A 22,018-nucleotide genomic window follows, 5' to 3' on the forward strand; every position below is an offset into this window, starting at 1 on the left:
TCAGATAGAAATTAACTGGAGAATGTTTCCATGTATAGTAACAGATAGACATTAACTGGAGAATATTTCCATGTACAGTAACAGATAGACATTTCACTTTTTTAGAGAGAAAAAAAACCCACTTTAATTCAATAAAGGTAGAAATGTTTATAGTAATTATAACTATTTTGGACCCCAGGGGATGTCAGAAATAAGCTTGTTATGGGTATATTTGTTGAGTTCAGTTTGCCATCATTTGCCATCAGACAACTATGACCTGCTCACCTACATGAACATAGATTAAGTGTCTTATTGTAATTAAATGTACTGAAAAGGAGACAATGAGACAACACACGGCACAATAACATGAATTTCTGGCAGGAAAAGGAAGTCATAACGTTGATCGGTATCAAAAATACAGGTATTTGGCCTATGTCAACTGCATTATCAACAGACCTCTTGTGAGCAGTACTAGTGTTTTGAACTTCATTTGTTTACAACAGTGCATTGCATTTGTTTACACAACCAAGGTTACAAGGTCATAGGTTACAAGGTCATAGGTTTTTGTATAGACCACTTCCTGTTTTGTTAAATATAGGTTGGCACAATTGTACTAGTGTACACAAACGGATGGTTTTATTGAAGTGATTATGTCAGAGTTTGTCAGGCATGTTTTTAGCAAACATGTTTTTCTGTTTTTGTATATTTTGAGGTGCAGTACTGTCAGTTGTATTTCTGATTGTTTATATATTGAAAAAAAAAATGTCTTGTATATTGAAAAATAAATGTCACATTTAGCTTAATGCCAACAAATAGTGAATAATTTCAAAGCATGCATTCTACTGATTTGTTCACAATTTAATACATGTAATTATTAAATTCTATCTGATGCTAAAGTGTGCACACTTTAATTTTGGTTACAGACCTAAGTTTTACCAAAGTATATTGAATAATTTGTATTGTCCATTATCAAGTTAAACAATTTCACACTCTTTAAACATAATGTTACTTACAGTAAAATAGATGAAAATATACACATATAATATACATTATGTGAGGGATACACTCACACAAGAAGTGGACCTCTCTTTCCATGCAGTGGGAAGCTGATATCTGTTTCTAGGGAGTAGACCTCTGTTACACAGAGTGGGAAGTAGACCTCTGTTACACAGAGTGGGAAGTAGACCTCTGTTACACAGAGTGGGAAGTAGTATTCGGTTTACACAGAGTGGGAAGTCGACCTATGTTTACACAGAGTGGGAAGTAGTAATCGGTTTACACAGAGTGGGAAGGCGACCTCTGTTACACAGAGTGGGAAGTAGTATTCGGTTTACACAGAGTGGGAAGTCGACCTATGTTTACACAGAGTGGGAAGTAGTAATCGGTTTACACAGAGTGGGAAGGCGACCTCTGTTACACAGAGTGGGAAGTAGTATTCGGTTTACACAGAGTGGGAAGTCGACCTATGTTTACACAGAGTGGGAAGTAGTAATCGGTTTACACAGAGTGGGAAGGCGACCTCTGTTACACAGAGTGGGAAGTAGTATTCGGTTTACACAGAGTGGGAAGTCGACCTCTGTTTACACAGAGTGGGAAGTAGTAATCGGTTTACACAGAGTGGGAAGTCGACCTATGTTTACACAGAGTGGGAAGTCGACCTCTGTTGACATGTAGTGGGAAGTCGACCTCTGTTTTCACAAAGTGGGGAGTGGACCTCTGTTTATACAGAGTGGGAAATCGACCCCCTGTTTACACAGAGTGGGGAGTGACCTATATTTACATAGAGTGGGAAATGGACCTCTGTTTACACAGAGTGGGAAGTGGACTTCTGTTTACACAAAGTGGGAAGTAGACCTCTGTTTCCATGGAGTGGGAAGTAGACCTCTGTTTCCATGGAGTGGGAAGTGGACTTCTGTTTACACAGAGTGGGAAGCGGACTTCTGTGTGGGAAGATGACCTCTGTTTCTAAGGAGTGGTGTGTGGTCCTCTGTTTCTAAGGATTGGAGTGTGGACCTCTGTATCTAAGGAATGGTGTGTGGTTCTCTGTTTTTAAGGAGTGGGGTGTGGTCCTCTGTTTCTAAGGAGTGGAGTGTGGACCTCTGTTTCTAAGGAATGGTGTGTGGTTCTCTGTTTTTAAGGAGTGGGGTGTGGTTCTCTGTTTCTAAGGAGTGGAGTGTGGACCTCTGTTTCTAAGGAATGGTGTGTGGTTCTCTGTTTTTAAGGAGTGGGGTGTGGTTCTCTGTTTCTAAGGAGTGGAGTGTGGACCTCTGTTTCTAAGGAGTGGGGTGTGGACCTCTGTTTCTAAGGAGTGGGGTGTGGACCTCTGTTTCTAAGGAGTTGGGTGGGGTCCTCTGTTTCTAAGGAGTGGAGTGTGGACCTCTGTTTCTAAGGAGTGGGGAGCGGACCTCTGTTTCTAAGGAATGGGGAGTGGACCTCTGTTTCTAAGGAGTGGAGTGTGGACCTCTGTGTCTAAGGAGTGGGGAGCGGACCTCTGTTTCTAATGAATGGGGATTGGACCTCTGTTTCTAAGGAGTGGGGAGTGGATCTCTGTTTCTAAGGAGTGGGGAGTGGACCTCTGTTTCTAAGGAGTGGGGAGTGGACCTCTGTTTCACAGAATGGACAAAGAACAAACAAAATCCTCCATTACATACAGATACATCCCAGTTTGTCATGTAGCCATTAACACTGAAAACATTGAAATTAAAGAACTGCCTGTTTAAATAAGGGGGGAGAGAAAGAAAAGTACCAGGTACATGTTCACGCCGACTCCAATGGCATTGTGTGTCGATGTCTTGTTTCAGTGCATTAAGTGTGTTGTCTAACCATTAAATCAAGTGGGAAACTTTATATCCTGTTTGTGGATGCAAATACATTATAACGTTAGACCTGTTTTCATAAAAACCACAGGTATGTTAGCTAAGGTTTTAAACTATTAGGGAAGTATCATATATCACCTTTATGTAAATGATTATGTTACTGTGCAGTTGGTATTCATCATGTGGAGATATCTTGTGTTGATAGGATCCGCAAGGAGATACCCAGGGTAAACAGGATCAGAAAAACAAAAAAATATGTACTGCATTGCCACAAGGAATAAACAAACCATTTAAATTGTATGATACAGTAAACTTGCAAAAATGAAACTTGACATTTTCAACCGGACAAAAAATAATCAACATTGCCAAATGCTTTGATAGCTAAAAGTTTGTTTGTGTTGAATGAAAATTTGTTTTCTAAAAGTTTTACAGAAAATTGCATATAGGTATATGAAGGTTTTCGATACAGACTCAAGACTTAACAAGACTTAACTAAAAATCTAAGACTTTTGTCCATCGTTGTCCCTGGTCCGCCTTCCGTCTGTCGTCCGTCTTAAACAATTCTTGTTATCGCTATTTCTCAGAAAGTACTGTAGGGATCTTTCTCAAATTTGATTTGAATGTTCCCCTTGGTCTGTATTTGTGCATGTTAACTTTTGAGACTGATCGAATGAACAAAATGACCGACAGATGGCCATCTTGGATTTTTACAGTGAATTGATGAAACGGTGCATTTACTGTTTACATGAAAACAAGATGGCCACAAGAAGTAGTAATGAGATAATTCTGATATTGCAATGATTGGATCTATTTCTTTAACATTTAAAGAACTGTACTAGTAAATACATGAAACAGAGACGTAACATATGTCTCTGATGAAACGGTGCATTTACTGTTTACATGACTCAATCAAACAGATCAGAGAAAAGAAGAGAAGAGATCAAACTGACATAAACCAATGAAGATGGTACAATGGTGGCGCCAAGATCTCTCTTTGATCTCTTGCTTTACCTTTGAACTTCTGAGGAAGGTTACAGTGACCTAATTAGAAAGTACTGTACATATGGTCTAGTGGAGGTAATCAATCTCAATCAGGCAATGTTTGACAGCTGTAGGAGATTCAAGGATTTGGATATCAACAAGAACTAGGGGTGGTACTCCATCAGACTGACTTTCCACAAACATCTTGGTTTGTTCTTATCTAGTATTAACAGAAGGTAAAGTCAATTACATTATACTTTAAATTAATCACTGTTTAAAATATAAAACAAAACATTTTTAGAAAATATGCCAAAACTCTGACTTTGACCTACCAGTGACTTCATAAATGTCGTTGTGTGTATGGCACATTATCAGCCAATTTACTTATTTATGGAACCTACTAACAGGACACACCTGGTAATTTGAAATGTTTATGATGTCACATTTCATCACAATATTTAGAAATTCTCCAATTATATCTTATCTTTTTTAGAAGCTCACAGATAACTAAAATCTTTATAATCTCACAGTTCAGCAAAATAATTATATATTCACAGTTTAAATATTTATAGACAAACAGTTCACCAAAATATTTTAGACTCACATTTTAGGTAAATATTTATGGACTCACAGTTTATTTAACTATTTATAGACTCACAGTTCAGCTTAACTATTTATAGACTCACAGTTCAGCTTAACTATTTATAGACTCACAGTTCACTTAAAATATTTATGATATCACAGTTCACCAAGATATTTATATAGATTTACAGTTCACTTAAATATTTCTTAAGGCTCACAGTTCACTCAAAATATATATAATTACAGGTTTCCATACATAAAATATGTGCTGTATAGTAACGTATAATTCCAATAATTTGAGATATTATATAAGTCTATCTTTATCTGTAACTGTTGATACTTTTAGTATAGCACATACAAACAATTTAACATATATTCTATAATATGACCTGTATACTGTACATTTTCCTTCCCTTATCCTTTGTTTTCTTCTTTCAAACCCTTTAGCTACACATTGTGTGTTGTCATTATTTGCTTTTCCATTCTGTTGAATCAAATTCTTTCTTCTTCATTATGATATTCACTAAGGAATCAGATTTGTATCAGTTCAATGTCTTGTTTCTTGATCCTTTTTCCATGGCCGTTGATCAATGTGTATGTACTGTGGATGAGTCTGGGCCCCTTTTTGAGAAAATGACAATGCGGTACCCTTTCAACTATCTCTTGAGAACAAAACGTTTTATTCCAAAACTTTAAAACCGCTTTTTTTTGAGACGGGATTGCTGCTTGCATTTTTTCAGCTATGACTTTCCTCCCTGATTAGATTACCTGTTCCAAAGGGACAAGGTGAACTTAAGCTATACCCTGGCGTCCATCGTCTGTCCATTGTCCATCGTCCGTCCGTCAACTATTTCTTCATATGACTTCTTCTTCATAACTGCTGATTGGAATTTAACATAAATTTGACTGGAAGCATCCTTAGGTGGTGGGAATTCAAAATTGTACAAATGGAGGGTCTGACCCCCCAGGGGGCTGAAGGGCAGAGCCCAAGGTGGTAATTTGGCTATATTGCTTTAGGCGACTTCTTTTCTGAAACTAAGACAAGGATAGCCATCATATTTGGTTGGAAGCATCCTTAGATGGTGGGTATTCAAAACTGTACAAATGATGGCCTGACCCCCAGGGGGTTGGGGGCAGGGTCTAAAAGGGGTTATGTAGCCATATTGCTACAAGCGACTTCTCTGAAACTAAGAAAAAGAATATCAACCATATTTGGTTGGGTGCATCCCATAGGTGATGCGTATTCAAAAATATACAAATGATGGCCTGACATCCCCCCCCCCCCCCCCCCCCCCCCCAAAAAAGTGCTGAGGGGCTGGGACAAAATAGGGGTAATTAGCCCTATTGCTTTAAGTGACTTCTTTTCTGAAACTGAGACAAGAATATCAATTATATTTTGTTGGAAGCATTCTTAGCTGATGAGGATTCAAAATTGTACCAGTGTATGGGCTGACCCCAAGCACTGAGGGGAAAGACCATAAAGAACTTTTAACTTTGAAATTATCGGGATCCTCAACTCATAACCATGTATACAGTTAACAAGCAACAAACACAATCATGATATAAGAATTGACCCTGGGGTCTGGCCCTACTCATAGGGACTTAGCCATGACTTTGAAACGGTTGAGACCCCCATCCCGTAACCACTCATAACATTGCTGGGAATCAAGACACTAAAACAATTATGATATATTAGGAATTTGATCCTGAGGTCTGGCACTTGCCTTTACGGATTTAATTCTTGCATCATATCTTTGAAATGGTGAGATCCCCACCCCATAACAATATTCACCATTGCTTGGCGTTAAGGGACGATCACAATGTTGTTTACCTGAAACCATCCTTCAAACATTATAATAACAAGTAAATGTCGCCGAATCTGCTCTGTGTCATTTCTAGTACACACCTAAATAGAACACTGTCGGTTGACGTTTACAAAAAAAGATTCAGTTGGAGAAAAAAATTGACTACGTACAGTTTATTTCCATCAGATTTAAATGTTAACAACAGCAAAAGATATTATAAACATCACCAATTCATAACACATTGACATTTACTATAAAATAATAGGGTTTGTTTACATGTGCCATTTGTTTTTACTCATGTACAAGGACATAATACCAGATGTCCTGTCAAACTGTGTTCTCGAGGGTCTACATGTACAAGGACATAATACCACATGTCTTGTCCATCTGTGTTCTCGAGGGTCAACATGTACCAGGACATAATACCAGATGTTCTGTCCATCTGTATTCTCGAGGGTCTACATGTACAAGGACATAATACCAGATGTCCTGTCCATCTGTGTTCTCGAGGGTCTACATGTACAAGGACATAATACCAGATGTTCTGTCCATCTGTGTTCTCGGGGGTCAACATGTACAAGGACATAATACCAGATGTCCTGTCAAACTGTGTTCTCGAGGGTCTACATGTACAAGGACATAATACCACATGTCCTGTCCATATGTATTCTCGAGAGTCAACATGTACAAGGACATAATACCACATGCCCTCTCCATATGTATTCTCGAGAGTCAACATGTACAAGGACATAATACCACATGTCCTGTCCATCTGTGTTCTCGAGGGTCAACATGTACAGACTTCCACACTCTAGTGAGATCTCCACTCTCTAAAGGTATTATGACATTTGTGAGAGACCATCACACTCTTATGAGATAACCACACTCTTATGAGATCTCCACACACTATGAGATCTCCACACACTTATGAGATCACCACACTCTTATGAAATCACCACACTCTGAGATTATCACTCACTTGTAAGATCACCTTTCTAAGAGATTATCACACACTTGTAAGATCACCTCACTCTCAGAGATTATCACACTCTCATGTGATCACCACTCTCTCATGATATCACCACACTCTCATGAAATCACCACAATCTGGTGAGATCACAACTCTTGTGAAATTACCACACTTGTGAGATCACCACTCTCTCATGAGATCACCACTCTCCAGAGATCACCACACTCTCATAAGATCACAACACTCTTGTGAGATCAACACTCTCTCATGATATCACCAATCTCATGAGATCACCACACTTTCATGAGATCACCACACTTGTGAGATCACCACTCTCATTAGATCACCACACTCATGAGATCACCACACTCTCATGAGATCACCATTCTCATGAGATCACCACACTCTCATGATATCACCAATCTCATGAGATCACCACACTCTCATGATATCACCAATCTCATGATATCACCACACTCTCATGATATCACCACACTTGTGAGATCACCACTCTCATTAGATCACCACACTCATGAGATCACCACTCTCATGAGATCACCATTCTCATGAGATCACATCACTCTTGTGAGATCAACACTCATGAGATCACCACACTTGTGACATCACCACTCTCATGAGATCACCACACTTGTGAGATTACCACACTCTTGTGAGAGCAACTTACCTTTCTAAGATCCCTACACTCTCAGAGATCATGACACTCTTGTGAGATCACCACACTTTCAGAGATTAGTACACATTTGTAAGATCACCACACTCTCAGAGATTATAACATGCTTGTGATATCACCACACTCAGAGATCATGACACACTTGTAAGATCACCACACTCTCATGAGATCACCACACTCTCATGAAATCACCACCATCTGGTGAGATCACCACTCTTGTGAGATTACCACACTTGTGAGATTACCACACGTGTGAGATCACCACTCTCTCATTTTGCCACACTTGTGAGATCAACACTCATGAGATCACCACAATCTGGTGAGATCCCCACTGTTGTGAGATTACCTAACTTGTGAGATCCCCACTCTCTCATGAGATCCCCACTCTCTCATGGGATCACCACACACTCATGAGATCACCACTCTCATGAGATCACCACTCTTGTGAGATCAACACTCTCTTATGAGCTCACCATACTCGTGAGATCACCACTCTCATGAGATCACCACTCTTATGAGATTACCACTCTTTTGTGAGATCAACTTACCTTTGTAAGATCCCCACACTCTCATGAGATCACAACACTTGTGTGATCATCACTCTCATGAGATCACCACAATCTGGTGAGATTACCACTGTTGTGAGATTACCACACTTGTGATCCCCACTCTCAGAGATTATCACACACTTGTGAGATCACCACACTCTCAGAGATCAAGACACTCTTGTGAGATCACCACACTCTCAGAGATCAAGACACTTGTTAGATCACCACACTCTCAGAAATCAAGAAACACTTGTAAGATCACCCGACTCTCAGAGATTATAACACACTTGTAAGATCACCACACTCTCAGAGATTATCACACACTTGTAAGATCACCACACTCTCAGAAATTATCACTCTTGTGATATGACAACTCCATGACTACACTCTCATGATATCTTAACCATCTTTTGAGATCACAACTCTGGTGAGGTCATCACACATTTGAAAGGTCACCACACTACCATGAGATCGCAACACTCTCATGAATTTTAACATTTTATTTCTGCAAATCAGTCCTTCACTGTTAAAACCATTATAAATTGACATTTATCAATCAAGACAAATTCAATTATTTGTTTTCCAGACTTTATTTCAAGATAACAAGGTACATAAATACCTGAAATGAATTATCACATGTCACAGGTTTGCAGTATAATATCACCTTACAGAAATTTACAATATGTAACATGTAAACGTTTTTTGTAACATAACCAAGGAACAAAGTTCAGTTCCCATAAATGTCTTTTTTAAGACTGAATACAGCATACCTAAATCTTTTGTCTCTAAAAAGTAATGCAACAGTGGACCACTAACTAGGTCCCACTGGATATGCATTGTATTAGTCATGATAGGCCTGCCTACACAAATAATTGTCACTCCCATCTGTTTTTCTGTAAAAAAATTGACATCTAAACCCACCCCACCTCAGGCCCCCTACAACTTAGCACTGTAACGAATTTATCTCTTGAGTAAAAATAACAATTAGTATATATTATCATGAAATAGAAAGCGTTTCTCAGAAGAAATGTGTTTTTATGAATTTTTGGTATAGGCATTTACATAAAATTTCCTTTCCTCTTTTTATTCATTTGATGTGCTCTTCAAAATGGATTTCCGTTAGTGCCAAGAACACCTAATTTGTAGTGCAAGGTATACATGTAATAATCAAAGACACGAACTAGCATTTTTGACAATAGGGTTGACAATGATATTCATGTCTTGAAGTTAAGCAACATGAACGGTTCTCTGTTCATGGAGTATGGATCAAACCTCCTAAATCCCACCCCTACCCCTGGTAATATATAAGGTACTCGTTGTAATTCCATTGGTGGACGGAAAACTGTTCTGGATGGAATGAATTAATGTATAGCCACACACACTATCGTCACTACAAAATATATTACAAAATGTAAATGTTTGACAAAATATAAATAAATGCATTGATTTATGACATATCAAGAAACATTTCACATAAAATAAGTTCATACATTAATGAATGGAATCACAGGACTGTACATGTAAATGTACCTAAGTAAACACTCATGTTATTATAGAGCATTTAGTTCTGATTCTGAACGATTTTATTTTGTAAAGTGCTAAAATTTGCCTCATTATAATTATATGCTACTTTAAAGTTTTTAATAACAGGCAGATTTCCCTCAAGTTCAATCTTTGTATAGTATAGCTATTGATCAAATTTCTTATTTTATTAAATTATTTTACGGAAACCATCAACCAACCAAAGTTGCTTATTGTACATATTTACTAATTTTCATCAAAATAAGTTTGTTTTTAACAGATTATCTTTGGAAAACTAAAGTGTTCAAAATTGACAAACGGTTGCTCCCCAAACTGTAAGACATCCTGTAAATATATGTCAGGTCACAGAGCTGCATAAAAGTGGGACTTACATATATTTAACATTCAAACAAGTTTTTTATGAATTTCATGCATACAGGCTATGAAACTGAAATCAGAATTTGATAACCAAAAACGTAATTTGATGATGTCATTGAAAAATATGTATTTAAAAAGAAATGAACAAAATGTAAAACATTGGTTATCTTGACTGTGATGTTACAATCTTAATTCAAATCTTGCAAAGATACTTATTGATATCTTAAGTATGTAAAACTATACAGACTTGAGAATTTACTACTTTATAAGCAATTTAATAAAATGAGACAAATTATCCTTCGACTAATAAATAACAAAATCTGTGATACCGGTATAAACATCTTTAAACTAAATGCAAAATAAATGAATGTGCTAGCCAAACATTATCTCTCTGGGCTACAAATGTGACCATTATAATCTCAAGTTATAATGAAGACAAAGGGAAATAACTCTTCTAGACCTACATGTACCTTGTAAGTTGTATGTAACTGATCAGTGCTAGAAACCTTACCTGTTGAACACCTGACCATGTACTCTGTATGTAACCCTGACTCTACCAACACAGCTGTACTTGTCCCAATGACCCAGGCCATACCTGTCTCTATGACCCAGGCCATACCTGTCTCAATGACCCAGGCCATACCTGTCTCAATGACCCAGGCCATACCTGTCTCAATGACCCAGGCCATACCTGTCTCAATGACCCAGGCCATACCTGTCTCAATGACCCAGGCCATACCTGTCTCAATGACCCAGGCCATACCTGTCTCAATGACCCAGGCCATACCTGTCTCAATGACCCAGGCCATACCTGTCTCAATGACCCAGGCCATACCTGTCTCAATGACCCAGGCCATACCTGTCTCAATGACCCAGGCCATACCTGTCTCAATGACCCAGGCCATACCTGTCTCAATGACCCAGGCCATACCTGTCTCAATGACCCAGGCCATACCTGTCTCAATGACCCAGGCCATACCTGTCTCAATAACCCAGGCCTCTTAATGCCAGTAAATCAATCTGTCTCAAGATTTCATCAAACAATTCAATTCATGTTCGGGAAAATTCACTTTTAAAAAATGTAACAATCTTGAAAAACAACCTGTACATATAACATTTTACAACACTGTCATTTGCTCAGTCTTCAAAATAAATATCTATATTATCCTCATACAAAATCTATTAACATCTAGCAGCTAATGAGTAACGCTGCCTAGAATTACACCACAGATACATTGTTTTCATTTTGATGGTGTTGGATAACAATTAAATAAAATAAAAAACAAGTATGAAACAGGTGTCGATGGGAAATATTTTAAAGCATTGTGGCATCACAGAGTTAAATAAGAAAACTTGGTACTATCTAAATCAAATTTTAACATCTCTTTTTTATGAAATGTTAACAGTATGAAACGTTAATAATACTCTTGCCTAAATTCTAACAAAGAATATATGTGATACAAAATGTTTTAACATGTAAAACCTGTTTCAGGAAATATATTAATAAATAAATACTGAATGTTGGCGTTATATTCGACAATTTCTTCTCCCTAACATAAAACTATGGTTTAGAATTGACAAAAACATAACATACAACTCCCTGTAGGATGGTGTTCTCTGGCCTCTCGACTCACATGTATTGGGAAATCTTTTCAACATAAAAAAGGTGCAATTTCTTGAAAGAAATCTGGAACAAAAAAATTCCAAGTTGGTGATGGCTACCAAAAGTTCAATAAGATCACTCTCTAGCGAAATGATTATCTCATCAAGGGTTCAGGTTAACAAGGATTTGTAGTTTCTTAACCTGGTATTACCATAAAGACTCAATTTAATATCTTCCTACTTCAGCAGTAAATCCTCAATTCTTAGATTTATTTGTTAACAGTGTAATTTTTATCATTCTATCTAAAGGAGGAACGTCACCACAAGATTCAAACAAACAGAAGTGCTGATCCTGAGAAGACTTCTATGTAGAAGAGTTTCTATGTAGAAGGGTAGTCAGCACCTGACAGAGAGGAGGGCTATAGTTATGAACTATCAGCAGCCCCTGACAGAGAGGAGGGCTATAGTTATGAACTATCAGCCCCACGATGAACCTGGAATGCAGTGTAGGATTTGATATGTTCCTGTAGTAGCTGCATGGCGGCCATCTTCTGACTCAAAATGTTGCTGACTTTGTCAACATATTCATCATACGTCTGCAAAAAAAAGAGGAGAAAAAAACCCATCAAAAACTCATTAATTATCAGAATAATTTTTAATCAAGGGAAATGCCCATAAAAATATGTTTCAGTTGATCTAATCTAACAAATGAGGTAGGCTGCACTGGTCCCATATAAAGTTTCTGCTATACATCAGTGCTGGGTTAGTTATATTGGTGAGTTTATATATCATACAAACAACCATACCTTAGTTCTAGCTTAGTTATATTGGTGAGTTTATATATCATACAAACAACCATACCTTAGTTCTAGCTTAGTTATATTGGTGAGTTTATATATCATACAAACAACCATACCTTAGTTCTAGCTTAGTTATATTGGTGAGTTTATATATCATACAAACAACCATACCTTAGTTCTAGCTTAGTTATATTGGTGAGTTTATATATCATACAAACAACCATACCTTAGTTCTAGCTTAGTTATATTGGTGAGTTTATATATCATACAAACAACCATACCTTAGTTCTAGCTTAGTTATATTGGTGAGTTTATATATCATACAAACAACCATACCTTAGTTCTAGCTTAGTTATATTGGTGAGTTTATATATCATACAAACAACCATACCTTAGTTCTAGCTTAGTTATATTGGTGAGTTTATATATCATACAAACAACCATACCTTAGTTCTAGCTTAGTTATATTGGTGAGTTTATATATCATACAAACAACCATACCTTAGTTCTAGCTTAGTTATATTGGTGAGTTTATATATCATACAAACAACCATACCTTAGTTCTAGCTTAGTTATATTGGTGAGTTTATATATCATACAAACAACCATACCTTAGTTCTAGCTTAGTTATATTGGTGAGTTTATATATCATACAAACAACCATACCTTAGTTCTAGCTTAGTTATATTGGTGAGTTTATATATCATACAAACAACCATACCTTAGTTCTAGCTTAGTTATATTGGTGAGTTTATATATCATACAAACAACCATACCTTAGTTCTAGCTTAGTTATATTGGTGAGTTTATATATCATACAAACAACCATACCTTAGTTCTAGCTTAGTTATATTGGTGAGTTTATATATCATACAAACAACCATACCTTAGTTCTAGCTTAGTTATATTGGTGAGTTTATATATCATACAAACAACCATACCTTAGTTCTAGCTTAGTTATATTGGTGAGTTTATATATCATACAAACAACCATACCTTAGTTCTAGCTTAGTTATATTGGTGAGTTTATATATCATACAAACAACCATACCTTAGTTCTAGCTTAGTTATATTGGTGAGTTTATATATCATACAAACAACCATACCTTAGTTCTAGCTTAGTTATATTGGTGAGTTTATATATCATACAAACAACCATACCTTAGTTCTAGCTTAGTTATATTGGTGAGTTTATATATCATACAAACAACCATACCTTAGTTCTAGCTTAGTTATATTGGTGAGTTTATATATCATACAAACAACCATACCTTAGTTCTAGCTTAGTTATATTGGTGAGTTTATATATCATACAAACAACCATACCTTAGTTCTAGCTTAGTTATATTGGTGAGTTTATATATCATACAAACAACCATACCTTAGTTCTAGCTTAGTTATATTGGTGAGTTTATATATCATACAAACAACCATACCTTAGTTCTAGCTTAGTTATATTGGTGAGTTTATATATCATACAAACAACCATACCTTAGTTCTAGCTTAGTTATATTGGTGAGTTTATATATCATACAAACAACCATACCTTAGTTCTAGCTTAGTTATATTGGTGAGTTTATATATCATACAAACAACCATACCTTAGTTCTAGCTTAGTTATATTGGTGAGTTTATATATCATACAAACAACCATACCTTAGTTCTAGCTTAGTTATATTGGTGAGTTTATATATCATACAAACAACCATACCTTAGTTCTAGCTTAGTTATATTGGTGAGTTTATATATCATACAAACAACCATACCTTAGTTCTAGCTTAGTTATATTGGTGAGTTTATATATCATACAAACAACCATACCTTAGTTCTAGCTTAGTTATATTGGTGAGTTTATATATCATACAAACAACCATACCTTAGTTCTAGCTTAGTTATATTGGTGAGTTTATATATCATACAAACAACCATACCTTAGTTCTAGCTTAGTTATATTGGTGAGTTTATATATCATACAAACAACCATACCTTAGTTCTAGCTTAGTTATATTGGTGAGTTTATATATCATACAAACAACCATACCTTAGTTCTAGCTTAGTTATATTGGTGAGTTTATATATCATACACAATGTCAACCATACCTTAGTTCTAGCTTAGTTATATTGGTGAGTTTATATATCATACACAATGTCAACCATACCTTAGTTCTAGCTTAGTTATATTGGTGAGTTTATATATCATACACAATGTCAACCATACCTTAGTTCTAGCTTAGTTATATTGGTGAGTTTATATATCATACACAATGTCAACCATACCTTAGTTCCAGCTTAGTTATATTGGTGAGTTTATATATCATACAAACAACCATACCTTAGTTCCAGCTTAGTTATATTGGTGAGTTTATATATCATTCAAACAACCATACCTTAGTTCCAGCTTTAGCACCTAACAACAGCTTCATCTCTAATTTACAAAGGGAGGTAACTACGGCCAACTGGTCTTCGTGGGCTGATATCAGTCTTTGTCTAGGAGAAAAATGAATTCAGTATACAGTCTGTATACACTTTTTGTTTAAAGAAGTAGAGGATATATAACATGCCTGTCCATTGAATACGATACATATAATTCATGTTGAAGAATATCTTTACTTCCCTGAATACAATTAAAGCATGATTGTGACAAAAACTGAACACTTAATAATATAGGCTTAATACTGTTGTCAAATCCTTTTCGAAACAATAAAATATCTTGAATTGAAAAGCTTTTAAGAAATTGTCTGCAACATAAATGTAATATCATTTGGTGTTTTATGATTCACCATTAGATTTTTTCTATTTGATATGTTTTTGTAACTCTAATGATGTTGTGGTCAAAATGTGCACCAACTCTAACAGTGTGATTGTTTTTTTTCTGCTGGATGAAATCATCCATTCGTTTGCTGCCTTGGTACATGTATTAGGAGATATTCATTCATTAAACATGTTTTCTTTTAAACATTTAATACAGCATTATGTGAAAACTCATAAATTTATCCTTAATTTAAATAGATCTGAATAGGCATCAGCAGTCTCCATTTCACAAATGGTCCAGTGACTGTTCTGATTGGTAAATAATACTCAGGTTAATCGTTTTCATTTTGTGATTTTTTTTTTTATCAAGTTGAGAGAATCCTCACTGCTTAACTGTCGTAAATCCTATTCACACACAGTTGTGGACAAACTGCTGTATCAATGTCTTTAAGCCCTAAAATATTTCTCTATATTTAAGATTTAATCATTGCTTATTATACATTGGTGTAGTAAAAATTATTAGGTCCGATGCTTTCACAATTTTGAGCCCACAATGGAAAATTTAAACTAACATGTCTCCAAAAGATGTGAACAATGTCTCCTTTTTTAAATGCGTTACATAATGATCGCATCATATGTGTATGCATCTTTCACCATAACTTTCATACACTTGTACATGTGTATCCAAACCATGAGTTATCACCAGAAACTTCCACAATACATACATAAAACACTTTTTGTCTATTCCTTATTTCTACATTTTCAAGGTGAGTCATTGTCTTTGTTACATTACATAAAAATGTTCTACTGATAATGAGTTATAAACAGAGGTTTACTATTCTAGTAAGACACAATGTCATTCTAAATGTGAATATACAACTCAGAACTAGATCTTATTGATAACCTTACCTCGGATCTGTTGGAATGGACTCGTCACTTATGGTTCGTCTGCGTCCATTTCCAGCGTTGTCTGTTGACATGGTCAAAGCCTTCGGTTGAAGAATGTCCTTACTGACTATTCCCACGGCCACACTCTTTGTCAGCCGATTGGACGACGTGACAGGTTGAGGGTGAATTGGTGAAAATGCTGATCCCACCGTCAACTTCTCTGTTTTTATAGCACTACTGTTGTTAGCGGAACGTCCGCCTGATGCAACACTGTTCTCTGAGCGACTGTCGTGTGAAGAAGAAGAACTGAAAGACACAGTACCATCTTGATGGTATTTAGTTGCCAAGATATTTTCTTTGTTGCTTGGATCAAACAATGCAGGAATTTTATCGATTTCCAGGAGATTGTGGGAACTTCCTTGTAGGAGTGTGGGAATGGTAATACTCTGTGGAGATGGAACGTTTAGTACAGGATTTGTACTACTGTCCCAGCATGTACGCACTGCCTGAGGGCTGTCACTGACCGACACCGCCAGCCCACTGTCACTTGTCACAGACTTACTTTCACTCGGTTTTGATGTGGATGGTCCATGAAGTTCTGAATTTTCTGATGGTGGTTTGAAAAACACTGAACGTAGACGACTAGCTACATTTTGACGTGACGCAGTATCTACCTTACGATTTTCTGGGGTAGTTTGTCGTCTTTGAACTGTCAGAAACTCCGACATGTCACCATCCACCCCTTTGATTTCTGTTTCCTCCTCGTCAAAGTAATCTTCATATGGTTTCTCTGGCGTAATGTTGCTGGTAAATTCTTTGTATTTACTAAAGAAAGCACCTGGTTGTAGTTTAGAAGAAGACTGAGAAACAAAATTGCTGGATTTTTGCACTGACATATGGGTATCAAAGTGTGCAGGGGTAGCATACCATTCTCCTGTAGAAGGGAGTTCAACTTCCTGATCTATATTGTCCCGATTATTTTCTCTAACATTAGTCTGCCTTGCTACATTATGCGGAGACAATCTATTAGTGTTGGCCCCATTATCATTAAAGTTTCTATAGGGTTGATGTGATACAGAAAATGGGGCAGACACTTTGGATCTTCCCTGATATTCGGGAGATTCCATCAGAGACTCGGACACCACTGGCGGAGGAGTCCGCAGGATGCGGGGACGTGACGCCATGGGGTTTTCACTCGTTTTCTCTTTAGTAAATGGAGGACGGTTGTTTGAGGGTAAACCTTGAGGGGGCTCAGGTTTGTGGAAACGGTTATTACCAATTCTTCCTGGAGATCTTTGAGAAAATGTAGTGAGGTCACTACTGATGGCAGTCAGCACTGCTGGGATGGCTGGAGTGGTCAAATTATCCTGTGGTACTTTGAATGGAGCATCCCGTCCACGACTGAGTCCAAGATTAGGAGAATTATTATCTCCTCCTGAATTCTGTAGGTTTGACTCCCCTGTTGATGGTTTCCGTGGATAACCCCTAGCACTATCTGGTACTCTGTTGGTTCCTTCAAACAGCAGATCATCCTCAAAACTATCGTTGAACTCTGAAGAAGGGCGAGAATGTCGCTGGGGGAGAGTGTCAGACACTTTAGGTCCTTTGGCTACAGCACCAGATGACCCTGATCCCTGAATATTTCTGGAGGAAGGTGAAGGTTGATCTGCTCCTGTGGAGGAAACTGATGCAATTGTCACTCTAGGCGACTCAGTATACTTTTTATTCCTTAAAATGGGGATGGCATGATTGTTTGTACAACTAGATGCTCCATGAGATGCCTTGCCCTGTTCGATCATAGGGAGGGGATGCCCCGCCGTTGACAGGTGCACTCCACCCGTAACAGCTTGAGAGGCTGTTGCTGTAGACGTTTCTCCCATGGGCATGGTCTGGCCAGTTTCAGTTCGCTTCCCACCAGTCTTATTAAGATCATTGAGCATTTCTTCATTGTTGAAGTCAGTTGTAGGAAAGTCATTGTCTGTGTCTTGTGAGTGTGTGATTGGGACATTGCTAGCTCCGATCCCGACTCTCTGTCGGTTTGGCACGGTGATGTTGTTAGAGTCGGACTCTGTGTGTTCAGGCGTATCGTCTGTTGATGAATCCTGACAAGCTGCTTCTGCTCTAAGATTGCGACGTGATGTGACTGGTGAAGATGACTTACTAGGTCCTGTATGGCGGACAACAGACAGGCGACTGGCAACAGAGCGGCTTGGCTTTGAAGACTCGGATTTAGCAATATTTTTGGGAACAACTTTCCTCCTCATTCCATGACCCTTGATTGGGGTTTCATTGGGGTCAAGTGCTATATCTGACACTACACGACTGCTGCTTTGACGTGATGAGCGGTGTCGCATGGGCGTGGAAGAACAGAGGACATTGGAAGGTTGAAAGACAGATGGCGCCTGTAGAGGGATGTTCATCAGTATGTTAGTGGCTAGACTGGCTCTTGTTCCCCCAGCCCCAGGATCTCGTCGCAATTCCTTCACCCTGAAATACAAACAAAAGGTTACAACACTGTATTGCATAAAATGTTGTTTTTACTTTGTGTTTTATGGTTAACAATCTGTTTAGTTGATACAAACTACTGGTACATTATAAATCAAGACAATTATTTTCTAGTTTGAACCACAATGACATAACAGTGTGACTTTCATCAATTCTTGTTGATTTCTCCGAGCTCACCTGTCAGCATATCTGAGTGTGTTGAGAGTGTGTTCACCAGATATGTTGGTGGGAGAGAAGTTGGCTATCATACAGGTACGTGAGTTTCCAACAAAGGAGTCTTTCAGGATGTGAGTCAGCTTGCTCTGTCGGAACGGTGTATGTTTACTGTCCTGGTCAATAGAACGTATGCATTCCTTCAGCTGGAAAAGTAGAAAAATCACATTCACAAGGTGCAGAATAATGTGCAAACAAGTTCACTCAGACAATGCATACAATACATAAATATCTACCCTGTACATTTAGAAGGAGGAGGATAAAGAGTAGGATAACAGGGTAAAGATTTCCAGGTATTATAAAGTTTAACTGTTTAGTGCTTTATGTCTTTGATAAGGTAATGGTGTCTACTGATGATGGAGCCTCTAAGGTGGATATTGAGCCTCAGATTAATTTCAGACTTGTTGGTGTCCTGGTTCATTTCATTGTCCACCAGTATGCTGGCCTTTGCTATAGATATACCCAATACCATATGATTTGGCCCCTCTGATCAGGTTTCAATGTAATCCTATAAATAACATTCAAACTGTAAACTGAAGTAATTGTATTGTCTCAATATAAAGATAAATCCATAATGCCTAACCCGTCTCAAGAATTAGAATAGCCAGTAGTGGTCCGTCTGTACTTACAGTTGGTCAGTAGTGGTCAGCCTGTACTTACAGTTGGTCAGTAGTGGTCAGTCTTTAATTACAGCTGGTCATTAATGGTTCGTCTGTACTTACAGTTGGTCAGTTGTGGTCAGTCTATACTTACAGCTGGTCAGTCTATACTTACAGTTGGTCAGCTGTGGTCAGTCTATATGTACAGCTGGTCAGCTGTGGTCAGCCTGTACTTACAGCTGGTCAGTCTATACTTACAGTTGGTCAGTTGTGGTCAGCTTGTACTTACAGCTAGAAGGCTTTGGTTTATTTCTGCTCCTTCCATGCGTGTCTGCCTGTCTGTTTCTGTCATGTCCGATGCTCTCTCACTCCCGGCCAGGTCAATGAATGACATCCTGAGCAAGAAACATGTTTACATAACTGATATAATTCCTATATATATATGAAACTCTTATTGGTTGTGTAAAAGGAACTTTTCATAAACATATAATTCCTTTTTATAGTGAAAATGCTTTTAATAAGAGATGACACTGAATCACAAAATATTCTCCAGTGATTGCAATAACCTAGTATGATGTGTATCAGCTTACCTTCCCACCCGTTTATCCTGGCTGTTTCTGATCTCTATCTGTAGGACAGCATGTGACCGAGAGGAATCAGGATTTACTCCGGTCACCCCCTTACTGCGCACAGAATTACCGTACTCCAGCACCTATAAAACATACAAAGTACCTTAAATACGTATACGGTAGTATGAACCCAGTTGGCAACGAACATATTCTAGGGAGCGCATTCCTTCATTTTGACGGCGTATATGGTAGTATGAACGCAGTTGGCAACTGCCTTCATACTACCGTATACACCGTCAAAATGAAGGTCAATCCTTATATTTACATTCAAAAAATGTTTAAATTCTACATTATGCAAAAGAAAAGTCGAAGCAGGTTGCCACGATGGTAACTACGGTAGCCATGGTTGCTAAGACAATATAGTTCCAGTGAATCTACATCAATATTTGAGTAAATTTAGAAAATACACAGTGAACAACACTATTTTTTCCTTTCATGGTTTTTAAATTTTAAATTAAGCAATGTGAGAAGCCCTTCAAACTTTTCTATTCATTTACAACGGTGGTCGACACACTGCTCATGGAGTGACGCGGTCAGAACGAAGCCGCCATTGTTGACGTTACCGCCAAAGAAATTTGAACGCGCCACCATGGAATAAGAAGTTTGTCAGCATTCTTTTGTTGTATAATAAGACATAATGGATCCTAAATATGTTTTATGCATCTAGATGGTGAATGATCCAAACATTGGTTGTCATTGGACTGTTATCTCACCGAAGCGTGAGTGGTGCCATATTTGAAACAAGTATCTATCCGCCGAGCGTATACGCTAATTTATATGCAGTCAGAGTTTACAAAGCTGAAGAAGGGGGACATGGATGTGTTGTTTTGATGGGAATTAAGAGCTGTGAACATTTGATACATACTGCCTGTCACCATTCTGAGATGTAAGTACCAAATGGTACAATCACAGTTTGTTCATATCTAAAATATAATTTTCATTTTGAAGAAATTGTACTGATATCAAATCCAAAAACAACACACTATTCAGTCTGATGAATCCCAAAACAATCTTGATAAATGGCTGTCCAAAAAAAAAAAATGTATGGGATACTGGTACTGGGTCCTACCTGCATAATGGCGGCTACATTTTGGACTTGTGTCTCCGTTAGACCTGTTATACACACGTGGTGAGATCCATCCTCTCGTGCATGTAGTCTGTAACAAATACAGCATAGTAATCTTTGTCATACAGCAACCTGCAAGAATTAAATACCTATAAAGGTTGCTAATTGTTTTACTAAACTCATTACATATAAGATGTATGTAGGGTATATACCCTGAAGAGATAGAGTACACAGTCCTGACATTTAAGCAGTGAGCACTATCAATATTCATTAATTTCACCTCTAGAGATGCTTTTATCAGCCAACAACTTTGGCAGTTTCAAGCCATGTACTAAACCCATTACATTATTATCTCGTTCTATTGAATGAATTAAGGCACTAAGCCACAGTATACATCTTAGAATGTTTAGGTATAAAATAGTGACCTCACCATGCCTTCAGACTCTTTATAGAAGGAACGGCTATCTCATATTGCCTTGCCTTCTGCTGACAGCATTATGGTCTAATGTTTGCAAGGGATGGAATATCCTGGACACAATATCAAGACTCGAGTGCCTTTGACTGGAGGCAATAATGATTTTAGTACATCACTCTTACCAGGGAAAACTATTTTGCCAAGTTCTGTGATGTGCTTGTAGGAGATCATGGGGCAGCAAACCTATGGCAATGCATGCAAGAGTTATGACCCCCCCCC

The 22,018-nt window shown here is 37.6% G+C and overlaps 1 protein-coding gene across 1 annotated transcript in view; it reads right to left on the minus strand.

The window, feature by feature from the left end:
* Positions 1-8,946: 8,946 nt before the first annotated feature.
* The window catches only part of LOC110454998, a 17,042-nt gene continuing 3,970 nt past the window's right edge, over positions 8,947-22,018 (minus strand). The window contains exons 5-11 of the mRNA XM_021504864.1: positions 21,328-21,415; positions 20,220-20,341; positions 19,919-20,024; positions 18,995-19,176; positions 16,334-18,799; positions 15,061-15,160; positions 8,947-12,469 (exon numbers count right to left, since the gene is read on the minus strand). Coding sequence (XP_021360539.1) covers positions 12,341-12,469; positions 15,061-15,160; positions 16,334-18,799; positions 18,995-19,176; positions 19,919-20,024; positions 20,220-20,341; positions 21,328-21,415 — 3,193 coding nt within the window. The 3' untranslated portion in view covers positions 8,947-12,340. The remainder of the gene's footprint in view (positions 12,470-15,060; positions 15,161-16,333; positions 18,800-18,994; positions 19,177-19,918; positions 20,025-20,219; positions 20,342-21,327; positions 21,416-22,018) is intronic.

This window comes from Mizuhopecten yessoensis, unplaced genomic scaffold, assembly GCF_002113885.1.
Source record: "Mizuhopecten yessoensis strain PY_sf001 unplaced genomic scaffold, ASM211388v2 scaffold8123, whole genome shotgun sequence".
Lineage (NCBI taxonomy): Eukaryota > Metazoa > Mollusca > Bivalvia > Pectinida > Pectinidae > Mizuhopecten > Mizuhopecten yessoensis.